A 23,253-nucleotide genomic window follows, 5' to 3' on the forward strand; every position below is an offset into this window, starting at 1 on the left:
ATAATTGAAAAATTAAACTGGCAGCACACTCGCACCCCATCGATGAGCACTTCATGTCAGAAGGAATTAAACAAACAAGACAAGGTTGCAAATGCCTTGTTTTTGCCAGTAATATTTGGAAGGGTGAGTTTGGTTCTGCACTCGAAATGGGGTGTTGGTCAGAAACTGTAAATATCATAATGTTTAATTTCCATGGACCATTTCTAGAAAAAATAAATAGACTGTGAAGTTCCACTTGGAATTCATTTCCATTCCCAGAAATTCAGATGTTATCATGAAGGGATAAGATTAACTAACCACTGCTTATTTGTATCAATGACAATCTAAGATTTCTCTCAGTTTGGAAATATGCATCATTAATCTTTCGTTCTCGTCCCACATTCTGGGTTTGGAGATGCTATTTATAAAACATGGTTAAAAAACTTAACAGTAAGACTATTTCTATAAAGTAGAGTAGTAGAGTAAACAGAAGTAATAAACTGTGCTCTGCATCATCAGCAACAATTAGTGGTTGCTAGCAAATACAATTATGAACAAATTGAGGGTTTTTTTGGCCCAGTTTGGGAATTAATTCTATTTCTTGTTGGTAAGCGGCATGTTTCTAAAGCTGTACAGACATTTTGCTACTGGGAGTAAGAAATAATCCATGAAGTTTCCACCACTTTCAAAAGCAGAAATATCTGTGGGAGACCCTAGAGTCTGCTGGCAGAGTTCAGCTGCATAAATGCCTGTAGTTCATCAGCTTTGCCCTCATTAAAGATTTGATGTGAACTCTTATAAAGAGGGTGATTGCAGGACACAAACACCTTTTGACTAGTTTAAAGAAATGCAAACTCCATTATTGTTGTAAAGATTTTTCAGATAGAAAATTATTAAAACTGGCTTAGATGTGACACCAGAGAGCAAGTAATTGATCCACTGTGACAAGAAGCAGGTCAACTGAATCGTATGAAACAGGAGAGAGCACCTACATAGAGCAAACCTAAAACTCAAGAATCTGGTGTCCCCATACAAGTTGTTTCACCTTTCTAAACTCAAAAACACCATCTGAGAAATGAGGATTGGGAAACACACTCATTTTGGAGGTCCAGCCAATGAAAATGTGAGGACCATTCCTTTTCCATGGATGGTGGGCTGAGCATCACACACTAGTCCTGAATCCAGGCCCAAGGAGAGTGTAGGCAGCTCCATTCAATGAGTCAGAAGGCCTGGGGTAAGCAAGGCTGGTAGGTCAAACCACATGTGTGGGCAAACAAAGGTAACAATGCAGGCACTTGAACTTAGGCATCTAAGTGACATTTGAGTTTGCCCCATGAGACCTGTAGTTGATTTTCAAACAGTTGTTCCATCTCTTGTCTAATTACCCTCCAGAATCACCAGCCACAGTATTGAGAAGCCACCTCCATCAGCGGACTAGAAACACAAAAAATATACTGTATGGAGAAAAAGGGATGAAGGAGTATAATAAGTCTCTAGGACCCCCTTGCAGCCAGCAAAGCACTGTGTAGGTACTGCCTAGCTAGAGGATTTTTTTTTTCACTTAAACAAATGTCTTTCCACCTTTGACAGTGCAGAGAACCTAAAAAAAAAATCCTGATTTTCTGTTACGTTACAGATCATTCAGATTGTGTTTTTATCTGGTATCATCCCCCTTTCTAATGAAGGGTAAAGAAGCTTAATTTTTTTTGTTCCCTTTAAATCTAAAGGGAACAGGAGTTGTTATCTTTTATAAATTGGTTGAATGTATATCGATAAATAGCAGTGTGTGTCCTCCAGTGCTGAATATTGTTATTGCTCCTGCTGTCAACTCAAATTCAGCTCATGGAGCTTTCTGCTTCTCTGTTCCTTGCTAGGTAAAACTCTGTGAAAACAGCAATCTAACTATCCAGTGGTAGTATGGATTGGGGCTGATACAAAACAAGATTTTCCTCACAATGCCAAAAAGAAAATATACAAAATATTGAAACTTGACTTAAAAATACTGAGAAGGTTTGAAGGAAGAAAGAAGATACATACCCCATCTCCTTTCCCTTTACACTATTCATCTCTCAATCAAACCTTAAAATAAAATCAGTGCTCCCTTTTTTCTTTGCTGTTACATGAAAAACTCAGTGGGTCTTTCTCTCTGAGCTAGACATAAATATCAATGACGAATGCACAGCAGTGACTGCAAATTCAGATACATTTCCTTCTGAGCAGTGTGGAGGACTGATTCTTTTTTTCCATTAAACAAAAAAAGCATCCCTCTCAACTTGCTGTGATTGTCGAGTAAAATCACTAGGTTTTGAAATGAGTAAAATATTTTGTTGTTGTTGACATTTTAAAATGCCTGGAGAGAGCTGAATGGGCAATTGTGCACATTCTATTGTCTACCCTGCTCATGTTGTTACTTTGCAAGGGGAATATTTGCTTTGTGTTTTGAACCTAATTTAGTCAACTAACTAGAGGAGTTCTGTTCCTCAGCGATGGAGAACGATGCCGTCTCCAGAGGGCAGTTCTCACTGCCCACCTCAGGGCTCCTGCTATGAATCAGTGTCTAAAGCAGCTTTTCTCCTCCACTGACTGTAAAGGGAGTGAATCCGTGATCCCCTTGCAGGAGGAGTCCAGAGCAGTGATGGTGGAAGGAGGAGTTACAAATGAGAAGGTGATGTTGCACTAAATTGAATTAGGACAAAGACAACGCTGTGAGCATAACAGAAATGTGGTTACTATTGTTCAGGTGGCTGGATGTGGTCACCTCCCCTTTATCACTATTAGAAGGCTATGAAGGAGGCTGAGCAATTAACACCTTGAGGTTATGGTACCTGAAGAGAAAATAAATAACTGAAATGGATCATTGATTCTGACCCATGCCTCTCTCTGGTCCCTCAGTGTGAATGTTTACAGTGCAGTATATTCACTTTAGTATTCCAGGCATTGCTGTAGCATCAGGAACACTTTTCAGATGAGCAAAACTTTATGTTTTCCAAGAAGAACTTTTAGTGTAAAACCTTTCTTTTCTCACCCCCATTTCACTTAAAATTCTTTTCAGCAGAACAGTGGATTAATTATCTAATATTTCTTTACTTTAAGATGCTGCATGCAGGGTTACCTGAGCTAAACAGCATCCAGGATCTGAAATACGTGTATGACAACCTCCGTCCTCAGGACTCAGATCTCCAGGCTACAAGCTACTTTACAAGGTAAAACCAAAATATAATCTAGAAACCTTATCTTCTTCAGACATGAAGCAGTTTTTGTGTTATGTTAAGAGGTTGTAATCAGGGAAATTACACAAAAGAATAATTGGTCTTCACATGTTTACTTTTAAAAGTTCCATTCCTTATGCATGCTATAACCAGTTTCCTCAAATTTCTGGAAGAAACAGTTGTTCATTTGTTTACACTTGTATCAAGTCACTTACTCCGTGCCTAGAGATTTCTTAGGCTTTCATGGTGAAACCATCCTGGTTTCTCTCTGCTTTTAAATGCAGCAGCTACATGCAAACGGATTTGAAACTGCATAAAGAGGTTCAACTTGTTAATGGACTGTGTGAGAGTCTTCAATTTCTGCATTTTACTCCCTTTTCTCTACTTCTTTTGTCCTTCTATGTTGCTTCAGGCAAGTTACTTTCTCTCTGCTAGCCACAGTTTCTCCATCTGCAGAGCAGTACTGGTTCTTCCTTTTAAACATTCAGCAGATCAATCACAGAAAAGCATTGTGTGTGAATATAGATACATTTGGAGCTTGATTCGTGTTAGGATAAAGAAACCTTTCCCTTGTTTGTGGTAATAACTGTGGACTATTGATGAGCTGCAAGTGATGTGCATAAAGTCTGTTTAAAGCCCTCAGTCCTGATCTCTCAGGTCAGACCTCTGCATTCCATATAATTCCAGCTGTTGATGTGAGGATGCTGTGGATGGAAGCAGTGGAGACTGTCTGGATTTGGAAACTTTCTTTCCTGTTCTAGGCAAAGTATGAGAGAAAACCTCCCAGTCAGAGCCTACCCTGAGCAGCACCATCATTCTCCAGGGACAGTCTATGAATTTACACTCCCTGGACACCCCATACCCATGCAAAACAAGCCTCTGGTGCCTCTCCTGGTGCAAATGCAGGACACATACCCAGTTCACAGCACTGGACTCTGAATGAAGGGCTCTTTTAAAATTCCAAGCCCCAAAGGACATTCCCATAAGGCAGCACAGTTCTCTGCAGGGTGCAGACTGCCTTCAGGCAGGAGCAATCCCCCTGCCCTTCAGTACAGCCAGAGGGAGCAGTGCAAGGGATAAAAGAGATGAAAGCTTCGACTGGAACAGCTGGGCCAGTCTCATTACTGTTACAGGGACCCATATGAAAGTTTTGGGCAGTTTGAATTATGCTGTTTATATGTCTCCTTCCCACGTGCTAGAATCTGAGAAAACTGAGGTAGCAGGTTTAGAGAAGGCTGGAAGAGAGACCTAGAGACTTTAAAGATGACTTTCTTTGGAAAACAAGAGAGGAACTTCTCCAACAAAACTGTTGTTACATTACTTTGCACACAGCATAGCACTGAGTTCCTCCTCCTTTAACACTTGTTTTTTTCATCTGCTTTCACTCTTGTCCCTTAGCAAGATTGTTATATTTTAAAATATAATTACAGCTTCACATTTACCATCAACTCCTACCTTATCCTTTCCTTTATAATTTTACATATTCCCAAATTACAGACTTACATTTCCACTTCAAATAGGAAATACGCACTGTCTAATTAAATTGTAAAAGTTTTGATTCTGTCAAATAGTTTGGGTGGTTGTGTCTGTCTCTCACGGGTGAAAAATCCAATTCATTTAGTTAGTGAAAGAGGGCTAGGATATACATAACAAATAGGAAAATTTGAGTCTTCAGAGTGAAAATTGCATTAGTGTCACGCGAAGCTCAGAGCTGGTGCCCTTCTGGAGGCGGCAAGGATCAGTATTGCTCTTCAGTTGGGTAAGATATGGTTGGTGTTGGCATCACTGCAGCCTTGCTTCGCTGGGAGACTGAGGATGAAGGCTTGGTTCAGGACAGTTGAACCTCCACACTCTTTCTTGGAGTTGGGCAAGGTAGTTGTGGGTATTTTGAGGGTTATGGCAAAGAAGGTGAGGGACTTCAGAAAGAGAATTTATCTACAGTCTTCCTCAGCCAAAGCATATGGAATAACAGCAGGCCTTTGCAAAGAGATGTGGCCCAACAGGAGTTTGGAAGTAAGAAGGGTTGATGTGCTTTGTTGCCTGGTAGAGGTTTGTATTTGGGATAGGAAATCCTGTTCAGCGCAGAGAAACTATTGGTAGGACTCAGAGACCAGCATGTCCTTCTTCCCATTAGATTAGGGATGGTGTTAAGGAAATGGAGGTTTTCAGAGTGGAAATTCCACTCAATTCCTGCACATCAACAAAATGGTTCAGACCTCTGCAGAGCTCTGGGCTCTGTTCTTATTTGAAACTGCATTTTCTGCTGTGTTCAGTGAACTCCAGAGCTATTGTTCCAATTTCCTTTGAAATGCTGAAGTGTAGATTTGTTGTTGTCCATAGAGATCATTACATGGTGTAGAAAAGTCAGGTATTGCTGGAGTGCATATTTTGTTCATTAATATTCTTAGGATATGTTTGTATTATAGATGCTCATTTGCAAGAAGAAAATCACTTTACATTAGCTCATGAATTTCCATGGATTCTATTTCTCTTGGAGCTTTTTTTTCTCCCGCTTTATTCTAATTTCTATTCAGTTGAACATCATTTGTGTTAAGTCAAAAAAATATATTAGCATTTTTACATGTTTAAACATGGACAGAACATCAGGCTTCATGTCTAGTAGTATTTGAACTTCTGGAAATTTTGTCCAGGCACTTTCCAAAATTAAGACTTTAGGATGGCCTGACGACTAGATCCATGCAGAACTTGCCCCCGTGAAAAAACATTTTCCAACCTGCTTCTAGGAATGTTAATATCTTGAGATTTTTGGGAGCTTTGTGTTACCTACATCATCTTTATTGCTGTCCCTCAGAAAAAGTCATTCTTATCTGCTTGTTATACAAAATATTGATGTTAAAAAAAAAATCCAGTTACATACTTCTCGTGGTCATTCTGTAGCTTATTCATCTATTTTTCAAGCTGTCCTTAGAAAGACAAGGAAATTAGAAGCTCTGATTATTAGCACAGCTTCTAGTAGCTTTTAAATCCCTTGCAGTTTGTAGCTCCTTTTTCTCTATAATTACTTTCAAAAACACTTTATTGTTTTTCAAATGTTCTTTTCTAGACAAGGAGTGTGGTCATTGGAATGTCAAACACTGCCAACAGAAAGTTATTGCTTGTTCTAAGTACAAGGTAGTTATTGTAATCTTTCAGATTCAGTCATATAATGTATCTACTGAAAATCCCAATCTTTGGCAGTGCAAATAGGAGAAAAGTATTTCTCTGTATTTCTGTAGAAATGCATTGCTTTTAGCAATTTTCTGAGTTTGGTTTGAGCGATAATAGTGACATTGCCCCTGCTGTTGTTTAAAAACAACGTGAAATGATGAATGATGTCACAAATATTCCTGGCAGAACAGTGTTAATTTGTTCTTTGCTGTCACCTTTTTAGCCAGCAGAACAACTCTCTCAGAGTTTGGACTGTAACATACTGACCCCTGTCAGGGTTGTGAAACATTCTGTGTTTTACTAAATTCCTTTAGACTCATTCTTGATTTAAGATATGTTCAGCAATCTGTGGTCCCATTTGTGCACTGTATTCTTCTCACCTCGGGTCAGTTCCCTGTTAGGAGCTGACGAGCAGCAGCGTTAAGCCTCACAGCTCCCAGCCTTCTGGAAGGTCACACCCTCAGGTCGTGAATAAACAATGCACCAATTGAGAGTTAAACAAGAGTTTCTGTGTCTCCTTGTCAGGCCCGTGCACCTCGTGCCAAACGAAACATCGTTGTCTCTCCAGCATCTGCCCTGAACTCAGTTTGATCCTTGAAACTCAGTTTGATCCTTCATCCTCCCTCTTTTCCCCTTCCCCTGACAACAAAGTTTTACCAGAAACTGGAAACCCACCTTACCTCTGGATATAAATTTTCTCTATGGTTTTCTGCAGATGTCTTCAAATGTCAGGATGGTGTGGGGCACTGCCTGACATTTTTAACGCGCCTGCAAAGGGATGTATTTAAAGGGGTATTTAAAACTGGTTTTAAGAGCATAAAGTTAGCCTAATGCAATGAATGGAGCTGATTTCAATTGATTGCAGCATGCAATCTAACCCACTCATAGAAGCCCATGAATAAGAGATGCAGGGTGGATCTGGCAATTACCAGGGAAGCTCATTGCATATCTTCAGCAGCCTGATTGAGGGAGGTGCTGCTTGGGTCAGCTACTGTCTTTGCTTATTTATTAATGGAGTCATTTGTTAGGTATCTCTCATTGCCCAGGTCAAGCATATCCACTCCAAGCCACAAATGCCAGCAGTTTTCAGACTAGACAATTCACAGTAACTCCTTTCAAAGCATGACACTAATCTCAAACTGCAGTCAATTCCTGTTTCTCAGGTGGCTGCAGATATTTCAGCAAGAAATTTCCCAAGCAGCTAAAAAGCACAGTGAAAGCTGATGGCATCCGAAAGAGACAAAAATACAGCACTAAACTTTATTTCAGTGGCACTCAAGTAGTTTGTAAAGATTGTGGTATATGTGCCTCAAAGGAACAGAAGGCAGACTTCCTCCTTGAATTGAAGTTGTTTGAGGCATTGTGAAGGCTGTTGCACAAACTCCACATGCCACCAGCTCAGGGGAGAGGAATGTCATCTGTCCTGGGAGAGGCTCATGGGAGGACTAGTAAGGAAACTAGACTGGAAGATGCACTTCAGGAAAGTACCCGATGTGCTCAGCATGTGGGATAAGAGTTAGCAAACCTGGATTTTAAAGCCTAGCAAGTCAAGTGGTAAAAGGAATATGATTATTGCTTGTATACTATCACAGTGGGAAACAAAGTACTAAACTGAAGGGTTATCACTGCTGTACATGGAAAGGATACCAACTGTCCATGAATAAATGTCACTGAGAATTATCAAAGGTCTGTTGCTCAAAACAGTAATATTCTGGAAAACTCTGTTAAGAGCTTCTGGGGGCATACTACCCAACTCGTTTTAAAATGGAGCCTGGTAAATTCATGGATGTAGAATATAGATGAAACAACATTCATTAACATCTGAGAATCCCATGAAAATAAATTTTGCTCATTATCCTCTAAATTATTTTCAGGTCTAGATGGAAATGAGAAGCAGGATAACATCAAGAATGATAAAGAAAATTATTCTGAAGTTAGGTGTGAATAATAACTTTTACATATACTAAGACTAAGATCTTACTAAGTCAGTAATAATGAGTGTATGTGCTGTGTAGAAATGCTGGTGTGTCCAAAGAGATCCAAGTACCAGCCTTCAGAATACCAGTCCATAAGACATGTCTGCTTCCTAAAAATCAAGTCACTATCACTAGTCACTGCTGAAAACATTAACCAAACTTTTCATCCATCTCTGTTTACACAAGCAGCCAACCAGTCTGTTCGTATTTTGCCTGATACTGTAATTTGACAGTTCTATAGAAAGACTGAGAGCTGAATCTTAAATTCAAAGTCAATTCAGCAGTGGAAAGAGGAAAGTCATTACTTTTCAGTAATCCCAGATATTTAATTCACTTCTCTGAGAAGCAGGTCAGACACCAATGTGCACAGTTATTACTGCATGGAAAAATAACTTTTTTGTACCTGAAAACTTTTAGGAATATTTTGCAGATAGTGAATTGTGATTCACTGCTGATGTTACTCTACTTAATGACAGATTCCTGTTTTCTTCTGATTAACCTGTGCTTTTGATGTCCTTCGTATTGGTCACTTCAGTTTTGCTTTCTATGGACCATCAGGCACTAATTCTCAAAGCAGCTTGGGCTACCAGAGCTCTGCAATAAATAAGACACTTTTATCATCTTTGCTGAGACAGAGCCAGCTTTGGGCACAGGCAAAGGGGGTAATGGCCAGGGAGCAAGGGATACCCATGACCTTACCAACTTCTTTTCAATATTGCTAATCTTAAAGTGGCTACAGAAAAAAAGAAGGTGTATGAGGAACTGGGGGAGTTCATGGAGAAACTTCTACCACTGGTCCTCAGGATGAACTTTAATAAATGCTAACAGAAAGGGGAATCAGATACCACAGCGTGATAAACTGGGTCATTGAACTAATCCAGGCCAAAAATACACTGCAAAATTTCAAAAAGATACAACACATGGGTTTGATGTACCCCATTGTTCCATGTATAGTTAGGAACCAGCTTTTGGCAAAGAGGGCTCCTGTAAGCCGATTTGTCCTTGAAAGGAAGTGCAGAAAACTGTAACCAGAGCTGTTTTACCTTGCTGTGAAGACACACTCAGAGATGGCATCAGAATAACAAAGAGGCCCTCTCAATTCCTTGTTGCTGGTATGAAATAAGGATTGCTGAGTGTTTTCTATTCTAACAAAGAGGACTGCATACAGACAGAACAGAATATCAAGAGGGGAAGAAAATAATGTATACTTCTGTTTTTATTTGATTTTAAATGTGATAATTTAAAATAACTCACAGGAAAAATTTGCACAAATGACAAAACAAGCCTCTGTTTAGATTTAAAGTATATGATTAGCAGTCTGGATTTTAAAAGTATTTTAGAAGCCTAAAGGACCCATGAAAAGAATAGTGGTACTCTGATATCAGGTTGTTCTACAGAGTGATGATGTCTGAATCAGTACTAATTTACCAGCTGAGGTCTGCTTTATGTGAATTAAATTACACCATGTTTAGCTGAAAAGTTATCATGTCTCTTATAGTAATATGGCTGATTCCCTAATTGCTTTGCCATTGTATGGTCAGTTACAGATTCTATAACCTAATATCTCAATGACTTAGGAAGTGTTTCAGTTACACATTAAATTAAGTATGTAAGAGTTAAAAAGGAAAAGTTCACCTCTGATGCAGCCTAATTAATCAGCACTGAATTGATCTTGTACTAATATCTTGAAATTAGGTTTGTTTTCTTGTTTTACATTTGAGTGTTAATTTGTTTAATTTATTAAATAGTCTGCATGTATCTGTTTCTGGAGAATGTAATTAATAATTAAGATAATTAACCAAATCAGTTCAGAGATATTTTTCCTTGTATTTCATTGAGAAAAATATATACATCTTCTCTTCTCAGTTTACCATGCCTGATTAGTGTATGATAAATTCACACACTATTTTGAATAAAATCTGAATTTGGAGGGGGGGGTTGAGCTGGGGAACTATCTGTAGGTGGAATATTCTTTCTGGTATGGTTGCATCTGTGAAGCTACAGACTTTAGCCAGAGCATCCGAGATCATGAAAATTAGGCTAATGTGATGAATGGAGCTTATTTCAAATGATTGCCCTACGCACTCCAACCCACTCAGAGAAACCCATGAATAAGAATTTAATTTGAAATGACAGGTGAAGCATTTGCTCAGCTTTGAACAAGGAATGATGGAGGTGGTTAAGGATATCGTCAGCCCTTGTAACCTACTTAGATACAGTCAAAAAAAAACTGGAAGAAAAGAAAGAAAAAAGGAAAAAAAAAAACCCCACAGCAAAACCCTGACAATTTGGTAGAGGTTTGCTGCCATATGGCCTGAAACTAATGAATTGTTGTTCTATAACATCAAAACCTATCTTGAATATCTTCAGAGAGCTGTAGAAATAAGCAGGGAAATGAAAAAAAAAAATTACCATCACAAATTAATAGGTCTTAACAATTCAATTAGATTGAATTCAAGAGGGCAAGTGTTTTCTAATGAGTACTGCATCTTACTCTTCAAAGACTTATGATTATCTTACAGTGTTATTTCTCAAGTCAAGTTCATTTGACTTTAAGACACATTTGCAGTATATATCTACATGTAAATCTAGATTGTTTTTATCTATTGTGTCTTTTCTGATGAAGGATCTTAAAACTCCAGGAAATCAGAAGTGTGTTCTGCCTTCCCTTGCACAGGGATGAGATGGAGGGAGATACCAGCAGAAAAATTCTCTCTCTTCATTTTTTTTTTTTTTTTTTAATTCATCTTAAGCAGTTCCACAGGGATAGAGCTTTTAAGAGCTGGGTAGAGGATTTAGCAACACATCATGCCCAGCTAAATCACAAATTGAATCCAAGAGTCTTGCACAAACTCGTGTGAGTCCATGTGAGGTTAGCGCAACCAAAAATAAATATAATAACTGGTGTGTTCTCTCCTAGCTGTCAAAATGAACACATGTTGTTCAACCCTTGAACCCCTCAAAACACACGTGGAAATGTTCTGCTTGTCTCTATTGTCTGCAAGAAAGCTGGTGGTATCATGCTAAGGAAGAATAACTGCTCCAAGCTAAGTCATGAGGCAGGCTATGGCAAGAGCACTCCTTTAAGCAGCAAAGCTCTGGGCTGGATGTGCTGCATTGCTGCAAATAGCAGTGACTGGTGTTTATGTGGGTATGTGTTTGTGTGAGGTGGGCCTTAGAATTTGTGATTTTTTTGGTCTTGCCTCCATGAAAACAGGGATCAAGAAATGGAAGCAAAACAGGTGCATAAATAGCGCCTCTTCTGTTTGTTTGTTCTTCAGGAAAATAAAAGAAAGTTTGGAGTGCTTCCCTGTTAAACTCAATAACTTGATCCACACGCTTGTACAGATGTCAGTGACAGGCTCTGCAAAGCCTCCAGCTCCAGAGGCTGTCCCCCAAGAGTGGATGATGCTGAACACAGAGAAGTCAATCTCAAGAGCCACCATTTTGGGATTCAGCAAAAAGCCTGACACTGTATGTATTGTATTCTTTCCTTGCCCTCGTTGCCTTGATCTTTAACGACTCCTCTGAGAGCTTATATACTCTCCCTCTTCCTTTATAGAAGATTTACTTGTGCCACATTAAAGGGATCATGGGATGAACAGCGGTGCCAGAGAGAAAGAACACCAGGCAGGCAGATATTTGCAGGGAGCCATTAAAGAAAACAGTTCATGCCCTATAGTGAAAAATAAATCAGGAGCTAATTAAAGCATCCAGAAGGAAAGCATGGCACAAAATTAGGAAACCTAATGGAAATTGGAGGCTGTTATATGATGCTTTAATGGTGCACTATTAGTTTTCACACACTGCAGTGATCTTTCAGTGTTTGAGTTGTATGCTACCCAGGCAAGTTTCTCTTTCTGTGCGGCAAAGACTGTGAATTACAAACTGAATTCTCTGGCACTTGGCACTACATTAAAGGAAGGTTTTTCTTTGTTAAAATCACCCTATATTTTCTCCTGTACATTTTTTTTTTTTAACATGCCTCTCTGATCGTTTCTCTTTTCTGCCTCTCCCTTTTTCCCAACACAGATATATCTGGTCCAGGTGGTGCAAACCTGCAACTTGGTCACTTTCGTGGAAAAATCGTTCGACCAGTTCTCAAAACTTCACAACCATCTCCAGAAGCAGTTTCCATCTCACGCCCTCCCAGAGTAAGGCAGCATATTAGTGAATGTTATTCTGCTGTTAATTGGCTCTCTCTGTGCTCAGATAGATCTGTGAGAAGATGCAGGGCAGACATATTTTTAGAAACACAAAGGCAATGCGACGTATTCTATCAAGGCTTCTATTCAGTCCCAGAAGAAACTGAATCATAGACCATTGTGACAGTCTGGCTTTTATTGTTCCTTTTTTAATGGGAGGAGAAAAGGGAGAACAGCTTAGACCTGACAAAACTATTCTCAAAATCAAAGGATAAGTGGTGTTGACTCCGTTAAAGGCACGATGAGGCTTTTAATAGTTTTTATTTTCTTCATGATGCTTATCAAAACTCATAGAAAAATCCATATATTAAAACAGTGTTTACATTGGAATATTTACACTGGATCAGAACAGAAACAAGCCAATCTCTGACACTGGCTGGCATGAACAACCTGCTTACAAAAAGATGCACATATTCCCCAGCTGAGAGATATACGATAATCTTATGTACTATCCTGGCTCCAAAACCCAAACTTTGTGCCTTGTATCATTCAATTTAAAATCTTTTGAAAAAAACATGCTGTCGTTAGTTGCAATAATTCTGAATATTACTTTTTGTGCGTGTCTGTTCCTGCTTTTCATTTCTGAATCTTATTTCTTCACAGTTTCCTGGGACAGCGAGTCCCACAGTTTATTTCTGTCTTACGTAAAACTGCTTTTCCTTAGGTAATGACTGGCCATGGCTTTAGTAATACAAGTGGAGTTATTTTTTTCTACAAATATCATATACCTTATACCGAATCCCCCATGAGAACAAAGTAGTCCTCTCCACACAATCATTCTGATTCATCTGGTACAAGCCCTTCTTCAGGCTCTATCTACAATAAAACATAAAGCTGGCCTAAAATACAAGCAGTTTACTTGAACCAAGTTGAGATTCAAGTGAAATCCTTGAAAAATATAAAGGTCTGGCATTTAACCTGAAGTACTCAGCCACAAACAACACAGTTTTGACTTAAAGTCCAAGAATTTCAGATCCAAATTTTCTATTCCCTCAAACTTGTGAGAAGCATTCAGGTAAATGGCTTTAGATTAGTTTATTCTAGAGAATCTTTCTTCTACCTGAGGGGACTCCAATTTGATTCATTATGAGTGGCTCACATGAACTGGTTTGCAGCAGCTGGTGAGAATCGAAATTTCACTAAACAAATACTACAAGTGCTTGAATCATGATTTTGATTTGGAGATATTTACATGCTAAGCTTTAGGTTGTAAAATGAAATATTTAACAAGTACCTGTTTATGACAGAGCCCTTTGAAAGAAAATACATTTCTCTGTAGAAATGCACAGACCTCAGAAACCCTGTAGTGAATTTCAAAAGTAGTACTGGCCATTTTTCAGATAAATCTACTTTTAATAAAATCCCTCACAACATTTTCACAAAGAGTGTTTCAGAACTCACAGAGGGTTAATCTGCATATACTGAAGCTGTCTCTAAGAGCACCAGGGCTTTGTTGTCATAATTCAGTCCCAGCAGTAACCCGTCAGTGCATGATCTTTCTCCAAGATTGTGTTAAAGAAATTCATTTTATGATATTTCTTGATAACCATGTTTTTTAATATTAAAGTTTTGGTTTGTTTTCTAACAGAACTTCATTAATTTGAGGCTTTTCATGTATCTCAGATTTTATCCTAATAATAAAAAACTAATTATTTCTTTAAAAGGAAATTGTTGTTATTACTGAAACTGCCATACCATATCAGACCATTAGTCTGTCTGTGTGTTACAAAGCTCCAACTCTGTCTGATGCCAGATGCTTTAAAGGAAGGAAAAAGCTTTGTTCCACAATATAACCACAAAATCAGTTTAAAAATGTATGATTTAAAAAGTAAAATGTTTATTATTACTAGAATAATTGGAACTGCTTACAGAAAGGACTTGGTTTCTGCTTTGTATTGATTCCATGAAATTGTATTTATTTATGTCTCATTAGGAGAAAACAATGCAATATGAGAGTGCTTCATACAAGTGCCAAATACTGACTATATTACAAGAAACTAATGGCAAAAGCTCAGAGTTCTTAGAATCTGAACTTTTTCTATTGACATGTGAACATTCAGCCCATATTTGCAAGCCAAAGCACAGCTGCCCCAAGCAAACCCTTGCATTTTAGCGTTCTCCTTTTTATTTGGTTTCAGAGAGATCATTAATTGCATTTAGTTATCGTTTTGCAAAAGGCCAAAAATCTTTTCACCCAGGAAAGCATTCAAGTGCCATAATTTGTACACAGAACAACGTTCCAGCTGACAAGGAGGGAGTGGAATCCTCCGTGGAGGACATCTGCACACCGTGCAAGTTTATGTTTTTCTGATCCACTTAAGGTAGATGCAAAGCTGAATGTCAGGTTGGGAAGTTCACCTCTTCTAACACAAGAGCACTCACAAGGGCAAAGCTGGTTTCAGCCACAAACACAATTCAGCAAAAGCTCAAAGGACTCCTAAAGAAGGGTTCGGTGCCACCACAAGGTTCATATTGTCCTTCACTCCAGCAGTTATTGGTGCTATCAATCAGCAGTTTCTCTGTCTTCTGTTTGGCCACTGTGCTTAGGATGCATCTTCTGAGGGCCTGCATTTTACAGCCTTCTCTGTGTCTTACACAGTCTAATTCATTTTAAGCTACTTCCAAACAGCTCCTCCCTATAATCCCTTGAAAGAAGTCCTTTTGTGCCCCAGAGGGGAACCCAGAATATTCACAGGCTATCTATGTGTGCCAGATGACCTGGGCTCTATTTTTATCTGTGCAGCTCGTCTATGTCATGATCCTGGGTCATATCTCTCACTTCCTCCACTTCTTTTTGTGTCCTGCCACTGTGATTTCATGAGGCAAGAGTCGCCTCTTGCTGCTCATCTGTGCAGCCCCTCACTGAGCCCCAACCCCTCAGTGCCATGGGTAGAAATAATGAAAAGTTCATACAAACATACAGTATGTTGCTGTCATCCTGGTCCCTTGTGTAATTGCAAAGTAAGTTATACCAGCACTGAGTTTTTCCTCACAGTATTGCCCAGCTGCCTTTCTAAAGGCTGGCCAAGTGTCCCTTTCCAATGTATCACATGCTAGACAGCTCCTTAGTCATTTGTCTGAAGCCTTCAGATGCCTCTTGAGGTCTAGTGGATAAACAAGGTTGTAGCAAAAAAAAAAAAAAGAGGTTTGTAAACAAGACACAGTTGACTATTTACAAGTGGGGGTGGTGGAACATGAAATATAACCAGATCAAAACTTCTGCCTTCCTCTATCCCATACATTAGAGGACATAAAGCATAATGTTTATTATGAATCTGACTATTAGCAATCCATATCACAAAAGCCATTACGTGCAATTTAGCACAGATAGCTTTTCTAATGCTCCTTCGACCTGAGAGATAAATACCCTTCGTCAGGGCAAGGTTAATATAAATTGATTATGTGTATTGTTAAAAATCTAACCTTTTGACTGATTTAATGTGCATTGTCTCTAAAATGCAAAGATGATTCAAGTAAAAAAATGTGAGGTTTTGACATTTTCAACCACCAAAGCATTGGAAAATTGACATAAGGCCATTCTATGCATGTGATTTATTTACTAAACTGAAATTAAATTCGTCTTAATAAAAATTCAGCAAGACCATTACTTTTACTATTATTATTGCTATTGCTTTTGTTGGGATTGATTTTTTTGCTATGGACAATCGTTTGTTTTCATATATTGCTTTTATTAGGCTAGTACCTGAAATTACATATGGGATCAGGGACCTGCTCTGAAAAACCTATCTACACTCTAAATAGCTGAGGTAAAAATGCAAGCAATGATATATTCATCAAATGTCACATTGTTTCTGTGGGGCTTTGGTACTCGGTATTCTGTTGTAAGACTGTGTATAGCATGAGCCCTGGGCTGAGATCAGAGATCTCTTGTGCTGGGCACAGTGAAAAAAATGGGGAGGGCAGTGCTTTCCTTTTTCATAAAGGGCTAATTATTTAAATATCACAAAATGCAAATAACTGCCTTTTAGGTTTTATTTATTTACTTACTTTTAAATTAATGATTTAGACAGAAAAAGTGCTACAGTATGAAACAAAATATCAGCAAATTATTAGAAGAACCAGAGTGCGAGGGTAAAAAATCCTCTGGACTCTCTACCCATCCCTTCCTCTACCTGCCAAACCACTTAGAAAGTCTTGACTTTCTTCTGTTAAGTAGAATTGGAAACGTTTTCAGCAAATACAGTACAAGAGTTATGCTTACGAATATTTTTCTTTTGCAGGTTTCCCCACTCGTGGCATTTACCTTTTGCAGATCTGGAACATAGAAGAGTGAAGGATTTGAATCTCTATCTGAAGCAGCTATTAAGTGGCTCCAGGAAACTGGCTAATGTGAGCATTTCTAGTTGTTTTTTTTTTTTTAATTTGCATATGACTTCTAGTGGGATTGTACCAAATGATTCAGGAAGCCTTCCATTGCCCCATTTGGGGCCAAAAAAAATTACGTAAGTGACACATCTTCTAATGCAGCTGTTTTGGGATGAAGCCATTACAGCATTCATCAAAACTTAAGACAAAGACAAGCATGACGGAGAAATAGTTTATTAGACCTGGCAGGGCATTTTTCAGAAAAACTTTTCTTCCTTTGCTGCCATCGAAAAGTAGTGATTCACTGAATTTTTGACAGAAAGGAGTAGGTTCTGAGGAATGTAATGTCTAAAAAAGGAGTCGGCTTTGAAATATTGAAAAGTCTGATTTTGACAGCTGTTAAATGAAAAGTTCCATTCTTTCAGCCCAGAAATACCCATTTCAAAATGTGGTTAACATGTAGAAGAAATTGTTTTGCAAACATAAGACCAAATACAGACTGTTTCAATTTTATCAGAATGATACACTGTGTCCATTAAAATTGGGGGTTTCTCATTTTTATTCATTATTACCTTCTGAGATTTGAGGTTCCCCTGTTTAAAAGGGGAAAGTTTAAATGGTAACAAACATTGCCTTTTCATTGTCTGGGCCAGGACAAAGCCTTATGCACTTCAGCATCATAAAAGCCACGGCTGGGAGCAGCTAAGGGGCCTCTGCCAGGTGAGCCATGTCATGGCCTCAGGCCTGCAGCTCAAATTGGGGCTGCTTTGGTTTAATAGCAGAGACAGCCTAGGTTACCAAAATAGGGTATGACAGGATGTTTGTTCTCCAAAATTTCAAGCATCTTGGAGGAGGAGAAAAATGTTTACTATCTAACTGTAAAATTTTCCCAGCTGTGACTGTGTAATGGAGATTAAAGAGGAAGTTGTCCATATGCAAAACGAACAAGATTTCTCTTATTAATATGAATATAAATTCTGAGCCCTCTGTTGAAATTGAGAAGACTTCCAAAGAGGATAAAAACTATCTGTTTCACAGAGTTACACCTAATTTGGTACAAACAGCTGATTTGGGGGCTTGGCTCCCTTGGCTGAACCTGCCAAATAATCTGCACAAGTATGGGTTGATTGTTGTGCAATTAAAACACGAGAAGTCCCACCTCAACATGAGCAAGAATGTCTTTGCACTGAGGGTGGCAGAGCCCTGGCACAGGCTGCCCAGGGAGGTCGTGGAGTCTCCCTTTCTGGAAACATTCCAAACCTACCTGACCCCATTCCTGTGTCACCTGCTCCAGGTGCCCCTGCCTTGGCAGTAGGCTTGGCCTAGATAATCTCCAGAGGTCCCTTCCAACCCTAAAAATTCTGTGATTCATTTCTGATGCTCACGTTCGGGTCATGGGTTTATTTTACGTTAGCGCCTTTTGGTCACAGCTGAGGGAAAGCTGATATCTTCTGCTGTACTCTGGCCTGCTGGAAGGTACACAGATTTTCAATTTGGGCCAAGCACTGCTGTGTAGAAGCCTAAGCTTCAGTTGAAAAATTATACTGCTTAAGGCCCTGGGATAGCAATGAAAATGTTTCCCGGTCACACACAGAAGCTTTGTTCTCCCTCCCACCCCATGGTCTGTGCATGGGTTAGTGATCAGCCAGAGCAGGCTGCCTTGCAATGGGTTTCCTAATGCCCTTTGTGCTCCCTTTATGGGCCTGCAGCATGCACCCATGGAGCTGGGGACGTCCTCCCAGCACGTTGTGCTGGGACACTGGGACACAACCACAGCTAGGGCAGTCAGAGGTAACTGTGGGCAGATCTGCCTGGGGACACGTGCTGTTGTGGCTCTGAACAAGCCCAGGGGGGCTATTTCCAGGCTGGTACAGCCTGTAGCACTGAACCATGAGGAGAAGAAAGCAATTCTGTGCCTAAGAGGGCTGCGCTGCTCCTGGTGTACTGGACTTGGAGGGCAGAACAACAAATGGAACAATGAGCAGGTTGTTTCCCTCTGTAAAGTGCTGCTGCATGTGGGAAATCATCTTGCTTACCCCCGTGCAGCTAACCTGCAATTCTAGATGGTAACCTTTAAAGTTATTGATACTCCATAAACATTGAATCATTATTTTTACTTCAATATGCTTCTCCTGCTGGGAGATGTGAGAAATTTAGAAAATACTGACGTGTTCTGACCCACTTAGAACAAGGAGATCAGCTGGTGGGTAATTTCCTTTGTATTCTTTTTTTACTTTTCACTTTGGTATGACTCTTTTAAAAGTGTCATGGTGTCTTCTTGGCTTTAGCCTGAGCAGAAAGCCAAGCTAGGAGGTATTCTTGATAAAAATAAGTACAATTGTTTTGTCTCTTTTCATGCCTGTGACAACTTTGCAGTCAAATTTGCCCTTTCTCTCAAATTGCCGAGGAGCCTGGCTGAGACCATTTAGTGAGTTGTCTGTTCTCAAGAGTTACCAAAGTGTCACTCCTATGAAATAGTAAAACTATGTAGGAATAAATAATTAATTCATAAATTTGTGAAGAAATCTGGTAAGAACAGATGCCCGTAGGGCAGAGTCCCTTTTACTTTCTTGCCCCACTCTTTTCTTCATGCTGAAATGTACCTATACTGTGTCATAGCTGTATTGTAGCTGTACAGAAGGCTGGAGTATTGTTTGAGATGGAGAGAAGAGCTTTTATTTCATTATAAAATACCCTTGTTATCACTGTAAACACATTACCCTGATTGACTAGACACCATTTTCAGCTCTGAAAAATTTAGTCCAGTCCACACAGGACTTGGTTCTACCAATTAAGTAATTACAAATCCTAGAAATGAAGAAAGAATCAGATTATGTCCAAATTCCTTCCTCAGTCATGCCTTAAGTGCATGCTTTTTAGTCCAGACTAAGTTCTGATTATGCTAATTGTATTATAATTAAGAGTATGTCAGAATGTCACTGACCTTTTCTGCTAAATGGTTGGAATGAAGGAGTAGAGATGGAAAACAGCTGCCTTCTCATTTGCACTGAGCTCAAATGGAATGAAATGTTTCTTTACACCCTTCTTTAATGTAGAAACTTTTCCTTTCTCCATCACTGAACTTTAGTATCAGATCCAACAAATGCAGACACATCAGTTGATGGAGATACTTTTTCTTGGACTAGTTTAAATGCTTAAATATGCTCATGCCCATCCCTAGTCACAGCATGTTTTTTAAGTCTGTCATTTAACTTTGAGCATAAGCCTCACTCATTGACTTCCTCTTCGATATTTGTTGAAGAATTGCCTGGAATAGGAATGATTTTCTTAAATTCAGGTTAAGACTGTTATAAATAACTCCACCAACAGACTGTATACATGAACAACAAGCTGTATTCATTACATCAATCACTAAAATGCAGAAGCTGATGCACCTTCATTTTGCACTGAGTCAATTAGGACAGGATCAAAAATAGGTTTCAGCACCTTTTATTAATTTTGTTCTACTCCTCCCAAACCAGTGGCAATATTTATGATCACTGTGTAAGAATATTTAGGTTTGGACCAGTTGCACCATTGCTGACTGACTCACTACCTGCATACACTGAAGTACCTGGGTTTTCTAGATCTGCAAGGCAACATCCCCAACAATCTTTAGACTTCTGGAGTTTTTCTTCATGAAATGGCAGAACAACCAAGTGATGTCACCAATAAGAGGTGAAGCATCAAAAACCAATGAATTGAAGGTTGGTAACACAGAAGACGATAAAAATATGTTCTCAAAGTGTAAACAAAATCTGTGACAAAAGGCAGCTGCTGCTGACTACTGTTACATTTTTCTGTTTCACTCAACTCCAGCTGAGCGATGGGCTGAGTGGAGATTGCAGCCCAAATCTCCTAATATGAATTAGGGCTGCCCTAGTGGCTTGTCATTGCATGGCTGTATTGTAGAAGGGTTATACATTGCCTGGGGACACAAAAGCAAGGTAAGGCTCCATTAATTTAGTCTGCTTTTGGCCCTGGTGTCAAACAGCAGCATTGACAAAACCGAATGTCTTCATGCTTATCTTGGAAAGACAACTTGCACATGACTTGGGCATTGCAAGTGAAAAATCTAAAACTGACCCTAAAGCAATTTCTTATATTGCAACTATGTGCATTTGGTGCCCTCAGCCAGCTGGTAACATCGCATGGATAATCTTCCCATCTCTCATCATTTAAAAGATGTGGTATTTAATTTGTGGATATTATATGGTTATTGATATAATAACTATAATATAATAACTGGCTTTTATATAGTTATTGATAACACAGCTCAGACACTAGATGTACACACTCATCTTGCAAAACTACGTAGTCTTAAATAAACTGATGTTATTTGTCCCACATCTTTCACATAGATTTGTTTTCTGTACAACTTCAGCGGGCTTGGATATTTGAGGGGGTTTGTTTATCGTGGTGAGGGCATTTGACAAACATAATAGTAAGTGCAGGTGCACAGTAGGCTAATCAGTAAAAAAAAAAAATAAAATAGGTCTTTTGGGGTTTGAGTCTATAAAGGTTTTCCTGAGTATCCAAATTAAGTAAGGACTTTGGGGGCAAAGATAAATCTAATGCAAGCAGGTAAGCAAACAGTGGCAATGTTTCAGCTATGGATAGGTTCTATAAACAGCTTTATGGTGACTTATAGGCTGTATAAAAGGGCTTTAAAGAGGGTGTAAATGGAAATGATTGTAAATTATGTCCCCTCATTTTCAAGCGTACAGTAAAAATGAGGACCGCAGCATTGTTCTAGAGTGAGTAATGTTTTACACCGTAAAAGTAATCACGTTTGATAAGAGCTTCCCATATTTCATTTACCTTTTATTCGCTGGCGCTCCTCGGGGTTTGCAGAGATGAGAAAACAGCTCCCACAGTGCCCATGTGGGGGCACAGAGCGTGGTGGTACAAAGCTCCCCCCGAGGTGTGTGGGTCCCCTGAACTCCCACCACTCCTGTACTCCCGCGGCAAGGCATCCAGCAGATCCAAAATGGGGAGGGTTCAAAGTCCTCTCTTTTCCGCTGTCCTCTCCTGAAGTTTTAACAGCTGCACCAAGGTCAGCTTTTTCTGGTTTCTTTCTTTCCTGCTGATTCTCCATCGTGTTAAAGTATAACAGGCGCATGGGTGTTCTCTGACCCCAAATCTACTCTAACACGGCTGAAAAGAAAGCTGAAAGCAGAGGGGAGGCTGCTTTTCTTTCTATCAGAATTAAATCTGGTTTGAAATCTGGCTGTGTTTCACTACCAGCAGAGTGCTTTTCTAGTTAGTCTCTGATGGAGAGCAGTAGACAAATTCTACCCTGCTAAACTGGTGCAGGGCTGTGCCAGTCCCCCCAGTGCCACTGAAATTGTTTATCCTAGTGTAAGTAAAGGTGGAATTTGTACCTTTTGAGTTTAATGGCTGAAAAAAAGGGGATGTGTGAGTTCTAACCAACTGGCTCCTCCCCTTTAGGCTAATGCTATCGAGTGACCTGCAAAATATCAACATTACGTACTAGAGACTGTTGTCTTCTTAGGTAAGAATGGTTAGACAAACTATAGGAGGCATTCCTAAGAATCCATATGTAGAGAATTTCCATTTGCTGATTTAAAGGTTAAAAACTTCAGTGGGAAAAGGGTAAGTGGGTGCTTGTGGTCATCCTCAATGCCTGCATATCTGCCAAGACCATCACAGGGTCTCTAAGATTCTCACCAAGGGTCACATTTTCCTAAAAAACAATTGCTTGTTTAGAAGTGGGCTCTATCCACTTTATACAGTGTGCCTGTGGTCATACACATACATGTTCAAAGCTCTAATATACCTGTTTCTATTCAGCAGTGTAATTAGATGCATGCTTAATTCTGAGCTTGTACTGTCCCATTAAATGGGGTCCAACTGATCGAGGTCCCACCGATTTGGGAATCACCTGAAAGTTCAGTGTGTGCTTTGGAGCTCTGCTGACACAGGCTGAACTTAAGGTATTGACACACTTTGCTGGTGGAAATGGTGGAGTTCTGCAGCAGGCAGATTAGCACAGTTCAGGGGGAAATTGCTGTCTTATGAATAACAGCGTGCAAAATGCTTATCTCCCCAAACACACAGGAGACATCCCCCCCACTGCTTTTGAAGCACTTAGCCCTGGACAGCCTGCTTCATCTGCCCCTGCCACATGACCTGTTCCATTAGGTTTCTGCATTCTTTTTGCCAGCATTAGCCTTGCTGCTTCCTCCTGAGCTTCAGTACCTGTTGAGTGCAATGGACACACAGGCAGGGAAAGCTTTGCAGTCAGTGCTGTGGCACCAGCACTGTACATGCCTGTCCTGTTCCTGCCTGTTGTGAGATCCTGTCCTGTTCCTGTTGTGAGATCTGCCTGAATTCCACTTCTGTACTTAAACCAAACATCATTTTTTT

General features: G+C 39.5%; 1 protein-coding gene across 1 annotated transcript in view; it reads left to right on the forward strand.

Annotated features, from left to right (window-relative positions):
* PIK3C2G (phosphatidylinositol-4-phosphate 3-kinase catalytic subunit type 2 gamma) overlaps window positions 1–23,253 on the forward strand; it is a 194,870-nt gene that overhangs the window by 140,201 nt on the left and 31,416 nt on the right. The window contains exons 25-28 of the mRNA XM_029963387.1: window positions 3,073–3,182; window positions 11,614–11,806; window positions 12,365–12,486; window positions 16,779–16,887. Coding sequence (XP_029819247.1) covers window positions 3,073–3,182; window positions 11,614–11,806; window positions 12,365–12,486; window positions 16,779–16,887 — 534 coding nt within the window. The remainder of the gene's footprint in view (window positions 1–3,072; window positions 3,183–11,613; window positions 11,807–12,364; window positions 12,487–16,778; window positions 16,888–23,253) is intronic.

The sequence above is a fragment of the Manacus vitellinus genome, unplaced genomic scaffold (assembly GCF_001715985.3).
Source record: "Manacus vitellinus isolate BGI_N305 unplaced genomic scaffold, ASM171598v3 scaffold_5_pilon, whole genome shotgun sequence".
In the NCBI taxonomy this organism is placed as follows: domain Eukaryota; kingdom Metazoa; phylum Chordata; class Aves; order Passeriformes; family Pipridae; genus Manacus; species Manacus vitellinus.